The 15,000-nt window shown below is 55.2% G+C and overlaps 1 protein-coding gene across 9 annotated transcripts in view; it reads right to left on the reverse strand.

Annotated features, from left to right (window-relative positions):
- EBF3 (EBF transcription factor 3) overlaps positions 1-15,000 on the reverse strand; it is a 115,021-nt gene that overhangs the window by 35,138 nt on the left and 64,883 nt on the right. For 5 of the 9 annotated variants that reach the window (XM_046027154.1, XM_046027150.1, XM_046027149.1 and 2 more), the window contains exons 7-8: positions 3,958-4,039; positions 96-240 (exon numbers count right to left, since the gene is read on the reverse strand). In XM_046027154.1, the coding sequence (XP_045883110.1) occupies positions 96-240; positions 3,958-4,039 (227 nt within the window). The remainder of the gene's footprint in view (positions 1-95; positions 241-3,957; positions 4,040-15,000) is intronic. The other 4 variants (XM_046027155.1, XM_046027153.1, XM_046027151.1 and 1 more) reach the window with 1 other exon arrangement.

Genomic DNA, 15,000 nt, shown 5'->3' on the forward strand with positions numbered 1-15,000 from the left:
CCCCTGGTGCGGGCAGTGCGGCATGAATCAACACAAAGGTGGAGCAAAGGAAAAAAAGCATCGCAAATCAAAAGACATGTAACATGTGTGCCTACCATTTTCCAGATAAGAAGGGGCCGTACCTTCTGATGGGTCTAGGCGGCGGGCCCGCCGCCCGTGTTTGGAATTGTTGTGCACAAACATGTTGTCGGACACGGCCAGCACGTGGCCGTCCACGTTGACTGTTGTCGACACAACAACCTGCGAAGACGAAGCGGAGGTGAAACGCGCGGGCGAAGGGAAGAGACGCGAGCCTCCGCCAGCCCCGCGGTGCGCACCGGGCGCAGAGCTGTAGGCACTGGGCCGCTTGTACCGAGCTCCCAGCCGCGCACACCGGGCGGCCCCTGCTCCCGGACAGCCTCCCTGGCCTCCAGCACCTGCACCTTTTTCGGCTCGTGGGGGTGGGCAAGCTGTTTTGCTTTGTTTTGACTCGGGATTGCTTCTCTTCGAAACCCGCTACACTAATTACAGTTTAATCTCCTATTATGCTAACAAGTGAATTCAATTCAGAGAAATATTCTTCTAGCCATTAGCTTCAGAAACACCCCTCCAGCCGCTCATTTTAAAGCTGCTGTTTTGATTGATCTGTTCACATATTGATTAGATAGTTTATCTAATTAAAGTTAGTTCACTTGAGACTGTCCTCTCTTGAAGAGTTGTGAGGACTCCGAGTTGCCAAAAACAGGCTTCTTAGATCAGAAGCACTCGAGCTACCCCAGCCCATCATCCGCGGTCCCCGGATAGATTTGACAATTACATCTAATGTCTGGGAACAAACCTTCTTGCATCTGAAAAGACCAAGCTGAATATTAGGGACAGCATTTTTAACCCAAAGCAAGAATCCTTTCTCAAGTTCGCTGCGGAGGCTGGCAAGGACCTTGGTGCTGACAGGAGGGCTTCTTCCACTGGACAACCTTGCCGACCCCGGGCGCCTTCGCCAACAGCCCAGAAATGGCCCCCCTTAATGGACTCAGGAAATGGGAATCACTACCCAGCCTTAAGATGTTTCTTAAATGGGGCTGTGTGGCCTATTGTGTTCAGAAGAGCTGATGCGAGTAGCGAAGACGCAAGCCCTGGTTCTGTCTGGGTCAAACAGGAGGCCTCGCTCAGGTGGCTGAAGCCGGCCTCAGGAGTGCGGGAGCCTGGCCTTGACCACATGTGGGCAGTGGTGAGGGCCAGCACCACCTCGAGAAGCTCAGCCCCACAGAGAAACATGCCGCTGGACAGGAGAGGGGGAACTAGAAAGGCGCCCAGTCCGCGTCCGCTCTCCCCGCCTGGTCTGCACATGTCCAGACACGCATGGAAAATGACTACTGAAAGCCAAAGCTACAGCGGACCGTGGTTAACAGAACATGGTTCATTCCACGGAGCCGACGTAGGGCAGTAACACCGGGGCAACTGGGAGTGCATGCGGGGGTGCGTGCGGATGCTCAGAACCTTCCACAGACTCCTCCCGAAAGCACAAAACTGCTCTTTGAGAAACCAGTCCGTTAGAGGAACGCCGGGTGTCTCAGTCGGTTAGGCGTCTGACTCTCGATTTCAGCTGGGTCAGGATCTCGGGGCTGTGGGATGGAGCCTGCGTCGGGCTCTGCGCTCACCAGGGATTCTGCCTGAGAGTCCCTCTCCCTCTGCCCTCTCCCCCACCCCCCAAAAAAATCTATTAGAAAAATAATAAATAAAACTGATCAAACAAAATAAATTGCATTTTCAAGGGTTAAGAAAAGGTCAAAGCTGCCTACATAGATAAATATTTGTATGTGTATATGTACGTATGTATGTGTGTCAACGTATGTGGAACTGACTTTTTCATAAAGTCTCGGGCCCCACAGGAAGATTGTGAAGCAGGGGCCATACCCACCATACCCCAAAACTCCTCCCAGGGGCAGCCTCCTTGACGCTGCTTTCCCAGGTGGGCCTCACCAAGACGGCTGGAGTCTCACAACGTCGGGCCCCTCTGAGCCTCAAAATAAGGTGGGTACGGCCTTCCTCGTCCCCACATCCAGCCTCAGACCTGTCAGCCTCCTCTTGTCGACGACCACCCACCGACAGGGCGGGCACAGACGGCGGCCTGGCCGCCTCTGCCCCCAGGACGCGGGGCTCGGGGGACGCGCAGCATCACCTGACCGAGAGGCGCAGCCACGGATGAACACTGAGCCACAGACTTGACCTTCTCCAAGTTCTTAGGCCACGATACGTAAAAGAAGCAAGAAAGGTAAAAATAAAATTTTTAAAAAAAGGACACTGCCTTTGCTCTGTCCTCTCTATCTAGGTCAGTCACCGAGGGAAAAACGAGCGGCTCAGCAGAGAAAGCAGACAAGCTGCGTTGAGTTTCTTGGCCTGGGTCGGGCCTGCCGTGCACCTGCAGGAAGGTGCTGATTGGGGAAGCCGCTGCAAATATCGTGGAGGCCCAGACCAACTCTTAGGTCCTGCACACCTTCTGAAAGGCGGGATGCCAGGCCAAGGAGCAGAGAGGTCCTTCCTTCTAGTAACTGTGGGCCACGTGCGACTGATGGCGTGTGGGCCGATGGCAAGTCAATGTGCGCCTTCCGCTCGGCTCCAAGGGGCAGAGGCCACCGTGAAGCCTGGCACCAGAAAGTGGAGGCGGCCCGGCTGTTTACAAGAGACACTGTCCCCACCTGCAGACCATGACTGTGGACCAGCCCACGGACCCTTCTCTGATTGGCTGGCTGGCTGTGAAGACAAATGTCACGTGTCCTGAAGGACTAGAAGGGAAGTTAAATTGCTAAAGATGACCTCGAGCGGTCTGAGGGTAAGTCGTCCGGCCTAGCATTCGTTCCCACTAGCTGCCGCCTTCTCCTCTGGCTGGTAGGGACGAGCGGCAATTCTGCGTCTCAGCCCAGAATAGTTTTACAATTAAAATCAGCAAAATAATCCACCGTGCGTGGAGTACCCCCAGCCTGAAGTAACTCCCGATGGTTCACAAAGATCTGCACTCACTGATGACCCCCAGCTCTCTGCCCTCTCGCCTTGACCGGAAATCCTCTGAAGCAGCCCAGAAAAGGAGTCGCCTGCATCGAGCAACACAGCTCCAGCGATTAGGCATGGGCTGAGGACGCAAGAGCACATCATCCCTGAGGAAAAGGAAGCTGAGCTGAGGGAACATTCTGGACTTTGGAGAGGCCACGTCAAACAGGCACCGCTCCCTTCATGAGGAGGCTCCAAGGTCTGGTGCTCACCCAACAGGCTGCCCTAGGGCTCTGCCCCACGAAGAATCCACCCATCGATCCCTGAAAGAAGACCCCTGGGCAGGGGCCCCGAGTTCTCATCAACTGTACATGGCTACGTACAGCTGAGGAACCGGGCTGGGCTACGGACCAGCGTATCGGAAGAGACTCTGAAACAGTCATTCTGAAACACACCTACGAGGTTCACCGTGGCCAAGCGTCCAGGGGAGCCCAACCTAACCTGCGGCTCTGATAACTCTGACTTCCAGGTACCCGGACGTCCAACGTGGGAGCCGGGCGTGGCGGGACCACCCTAAGAGGGGCACCTTAGAAGCCAAGGTCATGCCGTCACGAGACGCAGGGGTCTCGTCTCCGCACCCCTCCGTCTTGTCCAAGGCCTCGGCCACCGTGGGCCGCGCCAGGGGCCGGGGCTCTCTGGGCTGACACACGTGCCCTCTTCCGCCGTCCCATCCAGCGAGGCTACGAACAAACCCTTCCCTCTTTTCTGCCCAAATGTCAGAGCCAACTCCGGTGCGCACAGACTCGATGAGTCTGGCATACGGAAGAGGCCGAATCATTCTTAAAGCAAAGCAATTTAAATATTCTATCCAACGAGCCAGTCCTGGTTGGCTCCCAAGCTTGTGGAAAACTCAAGACCGTTTTCTGAACAGTCGCAACATCAGGGTTCAAAGTGCACGGCGGAGCCCGGATGGGCGCACGGAGAGCTGCGTACCTGGAACCGTCGCATGTCCCGCGGGTTGCCGGCATTCTTCAAACAGTTCTGATTGCACTTGAGGAAAAACTTTAGAAAGAATCTATAAAAATACAAAAAACAGACATGTGTTAGGGTCAGGAGACGAACTCACAAACTTTAGAAAGACACTGCAGGCTCCGGGAGCGGTGGAGACTCCCTGCCGCCCATGCTCGTCGCCCGTCGGGGGCAGGACTGGGTCCTGGGTCCGAGGGCCGGCGCAGAAGATGTCCACAGACTTACATCTGTCTTGGCATGACGGTCTCTGAGCTTTATGACAACAGTTGCAAGTTTGACGGGCCATTCCTTGCCTGGCCCTTTGTGCAGTGACCCGTTGGGGACTGTCAGCCCAGACAGGGCAGCCCGCTTCGGCAAATAAAGTCACAGGATGCCGAGTTTCCTCTGAGCTCCAGGTAGATGACAAATACATTTTTAGGACAGGCACATCCCAAAGCATCCCTAGCCTAAAAAACTGTCATTTACCCTTAACTCCCGTGTAATGGGACGTGCTCAGCTTGATCTGGCAGCCGAGCCCAGAGGACACCGCTGCCAGGTAAACAGCCCTTCCCAGACTAATGTTTTAAAAGTTACAGGGGACACAACTCTTAAGAAAAGGGGGGCTGGGGTTGTGCTTAAGGACCACAGTGACATCCGTGAAGGGTCTACACGTGCTTTTGAGGAAGCAGGGAACGACTCAGCGGCCACAAAGAAGCAGGGAACGACTCAGCGGCCACAAAGCTGTGGTTCAGGCGGGGAGTGGAGAAGCAGCCGCGGGCCGGGCTCAGGAGCTTCGACTTCCAGCCAAGCTCTGCCTCTGTGCTTTGAGGCATGAAGACTCAGGGGTCCTGACAGTGTGTTGAGATGCTGTGACAAAAACCTCATCACGCTGTCCCCTCCATGTCCACGTGCTCGCTGACAAGGACAGACCGGCTCTGGCTCACGACGAGAGCGCGTGGGCGCTGGGCAGCCTGGCTGGAGGGCCCAGGACGGAGGACGCAGGGGTCTCGTCTCCGCACCCCTCCGTCTTGTCCAAGGCCTCGGCCACCGTGGGCCGCGCCAGGGGACGGGGGTCTCTGGGCCGACACACGTGCCCTCTTCCGCCGTCCCATCCAGCGAGGCTACGAACAAACCCTTCCCTCTTTTCTGCCCAAATGTCCCCGGTCCTACTTGAGGATCAGTCATTCTTCATGAAGGTTCACAGGATTCCCTTGAACTCAGCGCGGCGGTCAAGGTCCCTTGTTGACACGGATGCTATCAGAAAACAAAAAAGACCCCGCAGGCCCGCAGGCCAAGGCGCGTTTCCCTCGCTGTGTTCCCGGACGACTTTCCACCGCGGCCGAAGCGAAACGCCGTTGATGGGAAGAAGGACAGGGGCCGCCTCGTCAAATGTCCGCACACGCCACCAGGCCTCACTGTTTTCGGCCGGAATTTACATCCTTTATTAACTCACCTCAGCCCTGCACCTCGCGCGCTGCCTCCCGGCGCCATCTGCCACCAGCACGCACAGTCAGTCACTTGATATTCCACCCACCAATTTTTCCTAACAACCGCCGTGCAATTAAACGCCGCGCGCTCTGCAGAGGTAAATGAGACGCACCTGCGGCCGCCCCGCGCGGAGCCGCCTCAGCACGGCCCTAACAAGGTGAGGGCGGCACGAAGTTACCGTCCTGTCAGGCAATTAGGTCTTCACTTCGGGGACAGCCACGTGGCGCAATTATGCCACACATTACCGCCCGGCTAATCTGAGCAGGCGCCGGCAGGCAGCGCCGTCTGCCACGGGCGGCGCCAGGAGCTTCTGGGACGGCGCGGGCTCTTCTCTGTGTTCTTTTCGCTTCTTGCTCACCCAGCCCTTCCGCAGGAGGCTACTTTATTTTCCTTGGTGTCTTTTCAGGTGGTTCACCTTCTGCCTCTACGGCAGCAGAGCGAGCGCGGAAGGTGGTCCCACCCACCCGGGCCGGGAGGCGGCGTCGACGGGCCTAGTGCTCTCGGGCCCCGACCGCCGCGGCCGCAAGCGGAACTTGGCACAAAGCGGGGCACCGGGCCCCATGAGCCTCTCGGCATTCCTGGGGCAGGGCTCTGGCTCAGGGACACACACGCCGGTGTGGGGGGTGGCAACAGTAGGTTTGTCTCTGACCCCGAGTGTCCCGTGAGCTGTGGACGCGCACGACGCCAAAGGCCAGAGGCCCTCCACGCGCTCCGGTCCCAGCCGCGCAGACACGATAAGCATGACACCGAGGGCCAGAGACAGGAAGCTTCGGCCGGGAGGAAGGGGAGCCTTGTCCGCGTCCCGTCTAAGCAAGGGCGTCCGCTAGGCCTCTCGCTCAGGTGAACGGCCTGGGAGATCCCACAGGGCCGTAGCTCAGAGGGACGCCCATGCCCATGTCTGGGAGCGTGAGGACGCGGGATGCCCTCCCCATGAAGTGCAGTGATCCTGCTCACCCTTTTACTCCGTTACCCTGCGACTGGCTTTCCTCCTACGAAATATCCGACGGCGCTTTACGTATCTCACGTCCAGACTCCGGTGCGCAGAGGACTTAATACTCTCGTTAGGAAAGGAAAAATCCTTCCTATGTCAGAAACTCTTTGGCTTTAACACCGATAAACTCTTCATTCCTGCTAAACACGGATTTGCTGCTCGATGGTGAAGAGGCGGTAAAAATTCGAACCTGTCATTAGTACACACGCTTAATTGTGTACAGTGCACTTTCCACCGCATCTGTTGGCCCATCATCAAAATGACCATTATGTACACTAATTCCCTGACCCTGTCTTTATTTCCCTAAAGAGCCATCAGCTTTCACAGTAGGTACCAGAGTAAATCAAGCTTGAAATATGGGCTTTATTTACTTGTTTCTCTCAGGCAGGAGGGAAGGCAGCAGCCCAGGGCAAACTGCTTCCCGTCCGCGGAAACTCCCCAGTAATATCCTGCTCGGAGACCACGCACCCCCTCCTGGAAAGTTCTCAGTTGCAACTAGGAGGGGGAGACGTAGGATCTCATGGCTTTGGAAACCAGGTTTCCGCCTGCAGGGTGGGCAGGGATCCGAAGAGGAGGCCACGCGGACGACCCTGAGCGCTCGCACACACGCGGGTTCAGAGGGTGGGGGGAGGGCGCCTCTCACACATCAGCACCCAGGAAGGTGGGCGCGGGGCCCCAGCCCAGGCAGAGCCGCGGGCTCCAGCCACAGCACCCGGCAGGCCCTTGCGTCCGCGGGGACAACGCAGTGGCCACGGCCACGCCCGCCAAGCGAAGCTGAAGTCTGCCCTGGCCGCCTCCCTCCCAGCGTCCTCTCCTCCCAGCATCCCAGCGGCCCCTGGACGCGCCCGGCAGCGGACAAGGACACCACGAGCGGGGCCGCCACCGCAGGACCCGGGACCAGCCTCTCCGATGGGAGCCCCCCCCCGCAGCGTCGCCCCCGACGAGGGGCCGAGCCCCCGGCGCAGTAACTTGTTCCCGAGTCTGATCCACTTCTGTGTGTTTTCGCTGTGAATTAGTTCATTTATATTTACTTTTATGAAGCTGATTAGCCAGAGCTTCTCTATCTGATGAAAATCATTTTAATTGTAGTGTTAGGCTCCTGTGTAATATCCATTACATTATGAACTGTTCCAATTCTACATGGGCTTCGTATAAATTGGCCCTTTGTGTGCGCGTAGGCAATTAGGACAAACAGCTCTCCTTTAAACGGCTGCACAACTTTGTGGTGGTGTTCAGGACAATCAGAAACAAAGGAGGCTGCTTAATTGTAATTTAATGGAATATCAAGGAGTCCGTGGCATTAGACGCTGGCAACAGAGACAGGAGAGAAAAATTAACTGCAATTATGTTTGATTAAAGCGATCCTTCTCAATAATCAGCGGTCCTGACAGGCCATGGGGCTCTCGTGGGCTCCAGGATGGCAAAAGGTGTTGAGCAATATTAGGGCCAATAAAGGGGATATTAGCATAGCTAATTACAGCCCTGCAAAACCTGTAAAGGGGGCCTCTGTGTATTGTAATGTGTGAAATAATTGGACAAGGCCGTTATCAATTACATAAGGAATGAATTTGGTTTGTCAGAGAAAAGCTGATGAGATGCATTTCATCTGACACCATCCCTGTCCCTCATGTTTCCAGTAGCTAAGAACTTGCCCGCTTTTATCAAAAGCTGCAACTTACCAGTGGCCAAATCACTGATAAAATTATCTTGCCAGCAAGTGTTAGGTAATTAATACCACTCACCATCACCGCCTTCCCCACACTGCTACTTCTCACCTAGCTGAAGCCACTAATCATGTAATAATGATTTTTTTTCCCTCTGGTCAAAGGAGAAATAGATTGTCTCCTTAGAAATGCAGTGGGCTTGGTGTGCGCACCCTGGTGACTGAGGAGAAAAAAGGAACTTTGGGCAGTTTTAGTTGCTTGCCTTTTGCACGTGGTATCACTTGTTTGAAATCACCTCTCAGCATTTCGGGAATCCTATACGCAGGGATTTTTTTTTTTTTTTTTAATTTTTAATCACCAAGTCTTAGAGTCTTCCGGAGCTCGTCTTGCCACTGCTTGAAAACGTGAGTGACAGCGTGATGCAAAGTGTGAGCCCAACAGGCCGTCCGAGGCGTGCTCAGGCCCCACCTGGGCACAGGCTAACCCGCGGGCTCAGAGCAAAGAGCTCTGGCTTCCAGCAGACTTCTCCCACGTCTCAATTCCAGCCTCCGTCCCAGCAGGCATGGCCTCCTCTTCTGGTCCTCCACTCTGGGCAATATGGGAAATTTGAGTCAAGAATGCAAAATATTGATATCATTTTTTGGCGGGGGAGGGGAGAAGGGAGCGCTCGCCTTTCCATTTTAAGGCTGAGCTCTTAACAAGCAGCAGATGAAGACGGCCACGGACAGACCCCCATGTCATCAATCAGAACACCCGAAGCATCCATGTGTGGGTCATGGCGCTGACGGCTTCGGGAGGTCACCAGAGAACCCCGTTCCAGACCAAGTCCCACACTTGTAGTTCCTGAATCCAGAACACAAAACCAGGAGGCTGTTTTCATAGCATTGCCTCGACGAGGAAGAGTACGGGATACCAACCAGAAAACGCAGCTGCCGGAGTGGCCACCCGCTGGTCGTGGCCGGGGGCTAGGAGAAGGGGGCGGTAGGGAGCAATGCCTCAGTGGCCCAGGGTCTCCTTTTGGGGGTGATGGAAGTGTCCAGACCCACAGAGGGGTGACAATTGCACAATCCTGGGGAGGCACTAAACGCCACTGAACCGCACGCTTCAAAACGGTTAATTTCGTGTTCTGTCCATCCACAGTGGCCCGCTGCAGCCCCCAGCGCCCGCCGCAGCCCCCAGCGCCCGCCGCAGCGTGGAGGAGAGTGGGGCCCCTTGGGCAGTCAGGGCTGTGGCCGCCGCTGCGCTCTTGAGAGGAAATAGTTAAAGAGTCAAATTAAAAGATAGAGCCTTTAAGAGACTTTTCCCTGACTGATAAGAAAGTGACCAGTGGAGTGCTTCCTTGAAGTCCCTGCTAATTACTGGGAAGTCCCTGAAAGCAGCGGCCGCAGCTGTGGTGTGTGCGCACCCGGCCATCAGTCGCGGGAGTATTGATTACTGAGCAATTCTAGCCGATCGGGTTCTGGGGCTCAGAGACAATGTGCTTCCTTCACAAAACCTGTAATGAGCAGTTCCTATACAAGACTACATTCTGCTGACATCAGATCAGTGCACTGAGATAGTACACAGGTCAATACGTATTGGATTTCCAAAATGCGGGGGTCTGAATGTCAGGCCTCTCTTTTTCTCCCTCTCCTGCCATTAGCTATTACTGGGCTCACGTTCCGTAATGCCATACGGGAGGAACAGTCTGCTCCATTAGGCTGATTTATTCTTCAAATATGCCATGACCAATTGCTCCAACACCAGACTTATTAAATTCTTGTACATTTCAAGTTATGGGTCTCATATACTTGTAGGGCCCGGTGACGTCATCGTGAAGGGGCAGAGGGGGACAGGATGGAATTTTACAACGCTGCCCCACTGTCCTCCGTGAGGGGCCCCCTCCCCAGCGAGAGGCCCGAGGCTGCCTGGCTCCCCGCCGTGGGATCCCGGGCTTCGGGCACGCCGCCCGCCGCCCCCGGCCCCGCACGCGCAGCGTCCTGCATGTAAATACAGGTGGACGAGGATTTGAAAACATCCACGGCTTGACTCGTGGTTCAACAATTACTGGCCTTTGTCTCGAGGCTCCTGCCCCACTGTGGCAGAGCCTGTCTCCAGTGGACTGGAGCTATTTTACTTCCCTCCGCGTAGTAACCACACCGCATTAACAATATTTGTACTACAATCGCCAAGGGACCCACTTCCCAGATTCTATCACTTCTTTATCTCCTGACAAATACCTCACTATCGAACATTATTAGGTTTAGAAAATTAACCCTTCACGGTCCAGAGCTACACTCGGCCCCACCGTCCCTCCAAAGAGCCTTATCGCTAAATTTCTGCTATAATGGTTTTTCTTTTCATCACATTTTCACCAGTGGCTGTCAGGAGGCACGTATAGATACCATGATCTTGTCCTTCTGCAATGATTCTCATTAAAATGATGCCACGGAGATCTGATGGGATTTAATAGCTTTTCTGGCCGGTTCAATATCCGCCTCCATAACAGACCCTGCCAAGCCCTCCTTTTGGAGAAATTTGTATGACTTGCGTTAAACTTTTCCGGGTGGTTTTAATGCGTTCAGATAAGTAAAACCCAGGTAGACGCTCGGAACGCGAGCACATCCCGGCGTCCCGGGCTCCTGTCAGCTCCCGGCCCGCCTCGCTGTCAGGACTCGAGTTAGTATTTTCTGTACTGGCGCCTGGTATCTCATGATAGTTCTGATAAGGTTATCTGTTTAAAAGGAGTCAACTGCACAACACAGGAGACACGTGAAGTGTACTATATTTGCGCCCGGGCTCTTGTTTCAAGTGCATATCTTCCCTTCCTCTTTACCTATTTCTCTGTTTCTAATGGGCGAGGCAGCATTGACATTATTTCCCCACCAGATCATTCGCCCTGTCAATCAGTCTGTATTTTGTCTTTCGCTGTGGGCTCATTAAAACAGCTTCCTCACTCCCTCTGGACACTGCTCTATTTGCCAGCTCTGATCACGAAACTCCTTATTTAAGAAAAATGCCAGCATCACTTGGCTCCCGTCAGATGCACCCCTGACTTCCTGCCAGCTCCAGGGGAGACGTCTCCCAGAGACTTTGTGCGCAGAGATGAAATGCCCCAACTTAGGGCTTCGAACCCCTCCCACCACGTGGGCACGGGCGCATTTTTCGGGATCCGCCGAGAACGGGGAAGCTCTTCTTGCCTTGCTGACTGTGGAGGGTGATGCAGGTGGTTCGCAAAACACACGCAGTTTTCGTTGTTGTTTTCACCCCCCGCCCCCCAGGCTCCAAGTGGGAAAGATGTTGTTGGATGTTGTTCATCTCCTGCTCAGATGCGGACCCCCAATCCACGCCAGCTTGCTTAATTAAGAACTATCATCTTTGTGGGCTGAATTATTAATAAAAAAAATCACGTTTTAAATCAAGCCCGTGCACGCGCACAGGACACCAGCATCGAACCTGCCTATGCCAGCCTCTCGCGCCTTTTAGGTCCTGATTAAAAACTTATTAAAACATTATAAATGATTAATGGGAGCACAGCTCTGAGTGGCAATTATTAGTTTTAATGCAGGTAATGCAGCTTAATGAGGGGGCACATGTGTGCAAAGCTTTAACTTCATTACCCTTGCGTGTCAACAAATACAAGAGAAATGTGTGTCCAGGTCATCCATTACTCGGAACAGCACCGAGCCTTCCCTCTTCCCGTCCCTTTGTTGATGAGCCAGGAGCCATAAATTAATCCCAGTCTGTGGCGCAGGGAAGGGCCAAGGTGTTAACATCTCGGGAAGCCAGCTCAGCTCCCCACGCCGCTGCACAGCTCTGCATGTGAATATTCCACAGATGACCTCTTCCGGAGCCTTCGGCACACGGGGAATTTTCCCTGGAGTTGTTGCCGGCTACCATTGTCTGTGCGCGGAAAGGAAAGCTCCCAACCATCAGGGCCGATGGCGCTTCTTTCTAGTTTCCGAAGGTTCAAGGAGTTTGGCTCCAGCCTTCTGGCCCGTAATTCGTGTTAGCACAGCGTTCCTGTGATGCCACATCCCTTGTTCTGAGCGCTCGCGTCCCCAGAGCACTGGGGTTGGGGGGGGGTGAGGAGAGACCGCGCCCGGGGGGCCCCCCGCGAGGCCGGGCTGCAGGGGTGCACCAACACGCCAGGCGGCACCTAGCAGCGGGCTGAGCCCAGGCGGGGACGGGGCATCGGGGAGGCTGGGAGCGGGGTGCTCGGGACACCGTCCCACCCGCCCGGAGCCCACAGCTGGGGGCATGCCCCCACCCACCTTCTCGCGTCACTTTCCATTCTGTTTTTGTGACAAGCAGCCAGATCCGGGCTGATCTCTATCTGTGGGAAGAGTATCCAGCACTATTTGCATCATTTTATCGCTAATGTATAATATATGGCTCTAAAGTGAGCCCAAGTACTGTCTTGTTACCAAGCATAAAAAAGTAAGGGCAATAAAGACACATTAGTCCTCTCAAGCACAGCGGCTATAATGCAGGCAGGAAAGGTTGCTGCTTTGAGCTGAGAGGCAACCTTTCTGCCTGCCTAAGACAATGGAAGAGAAAAGAAAATGTCAAATCAAGAAAAGCTGGATTTAGAGATGAGGCAGCCCGGAATGACGTGGGCGCCATATTTTGTGAAACTATAATGCTGTTGGCAGCAAAGATCCGTGTTTCTGATTCATCTAGTGCCGCATGGCAAAGCTTTGTCAGTCTGTGCAAGGTATAAATAATTCAGGGTGAGAGACGGCAATTACAGGGCCCTGCACAACCAAAATGAATATTTTATGAGGACTAAAACTGCTCTGGAATGAATCACACACACGGCGTCGCACACACATGGCGAGTGGGCGCACACGCCAGCCCCAAGAAGAGCGCGGCCGGGCCCTGCCTCCTCCCCGAGCCTCGGCCAGGAGCCCCGCGGCCTGGAGGAAGCAGGCGCGGTGTCCGCGGGCCGCAAGGCCCGGCCCCCCTGATGGCAGATGCCTGCGCACCCCCCCCCCCACCCCGCACCCGGCACGGAGGCTGCGTCCCCCCAACCTCGGTCTGCGGACCCTGTGACTTGGGTCTTTAAGGACGAGTTCTGAATCAGCACCGTGGCTTTCTATTGTATCAACGCCGGGGACCTTTTTCCAGCGAGGAGGTGATCCGGCCGCCGGCATGAGGAGGGAGGACAGTTGCACTGTCCTCCAGGAAAGCGAGGGACCCGAAGGACGGGGTGCGCGTGAGCCTCCTCGGGTGTCCCACCCGCACGCCCCGGCCGGCGTGTCCGTTCTCCTCCGGCTCCTCCCTGGTCTTCCAGATCCAACCTTGGGCGGCGTGCGTCGCGGGACGGCGGGGCTAAGCCGTGGCTTCTCATGCCTTGAGTCCAAATTCACACATAAAAGTTGCTTTCCTCACTTTGAAAAGCGGTCCCCTACTAATGGGGGTAGGATTATGCCGAAAGAGAATTTTTAAAGACTGAAAGGATGGTTTCATCTGTTACATTTCCTCCAAAAATGCTCCTGGTGAACGGCTAGAACAAATAACAACATTGTTCACGAGGCCGAGGAGGCCAGTCCCACTGGTGAATGGCCATTGTGTTTGTCCAGCTACTGATACCTGGGCCTTTGTGGGGAAAAGAAGGCCAGGCCTGTGACGCCGGTGGAGCACAAGCGTCCCTCTGTGCGGACACGCCGAGCAGGTCCCGCCGCGCTGGGGGCAGAACACCAGATCCCTGAGAGGCGGCTTTAAGTCCACGTCCAGTGCATTGTTTATGAAAACAGGCTATTAGGTATATTAATAATTTGATAAATAGGGATTTGCCCTTAATTATTCATGAAGAACATTTGGCAACAGTAAAATTATATTCGCAGAACAGGTTTATAAACCAGCTAATTATAAATTAAGTATGCAGGAGAAAATTGCTAACCTTGAAATTAAAGTAGTTTATGATTCTGCAATTACAAAAAAAGGTAGAGAATTATCCAAACCCCAGTGTGAGCAGGGCCCCACCGACGGCACAGCGCGGGCCAGGGGAGGGGCAGCAAGCGGATGGGCCCGGAAAAGCGGCCCCCCACCCCCGCCATGGAACCATGAGTGGCAGTGGCTTCGTGGTCACCGGGCAGCTCTGCTTGTCCTGCTCAAGTGGAACTTCGCAAGGGGACATCCTCACAACATGGGCGAGTGCCGCACAGCGCTGGTGAGCATCCCTAGAAGGCCGGTGTCTGCTGAAGGACGCGGCACGTCACCTCGGCTGTCGTCAAGCCCTGGCATGTGGGCAGCCCACGTGTTGCCATTGCTGCGCTCAGGGTCCACGAGGAGGCCTCTGAAGGCCCCTCTGCCCCGCCCCCCCGCTGGGGTGGGGGTCCACAGCGAGCTTTGCGTCCTGAGGGACCACACGGTTGCCAGAGGCAGAGGTGCGCAGTGCCACTTGTCCCCACTAGAGGGCCTCTCGCCGCGGCATCCATGGGGCGCACAGGGACGCCCTTGTGCAATCAGGACACAGCTCCCCGCCTGCCAGCCAGCTTGGGACAGACCCTTCCTCCCAGCTGGGTGGTCCTGCCTCCTCCCTGGCTCTTCTGGCAGCAGACTTCCTTGTCGAGGGGCTCCGTCCACACACCCCCCACGACCTCGGCAGCCCCCAAGAGCTAAAGGGCCAGCAAGGCCCATGCGTGCGTTTCAGGACCCCTTGCCTTCCTGGTGTGATTCACGAGGACGCGCACAGCTCTGTCGCTCACGCCGCAGCAGCTCGAGGCCCTCACCCTTCATCCCGGCCGATGCTGAGGGAGCTCAGGAAAGCAGCCAGGATGAGTTCATGGAAGAATATCGTGTTTAAACAACAACAACAACAAAAAAAACAGAGGCCGCACACCCTAACTTCTTTTCCCGTGGCTATGTGGCAGGTGCCAAAGATGCAAGCCGGAGAGACTC

The sequence above is a fragment of the Meles meles genome, chromosome 13 (assembly GCF_922984935.1).
Source record: "Meles meles chromosome 13, mMelMel3.1 paternal haplotype, whole genome shotgun sequence".
In the NCBI taxonomy this organism is placed as follows: Eukaryota; Metazoa; Chordata; class Mammalia; order Carnivora; family Mustelidae; genus Meles; species Meles meles.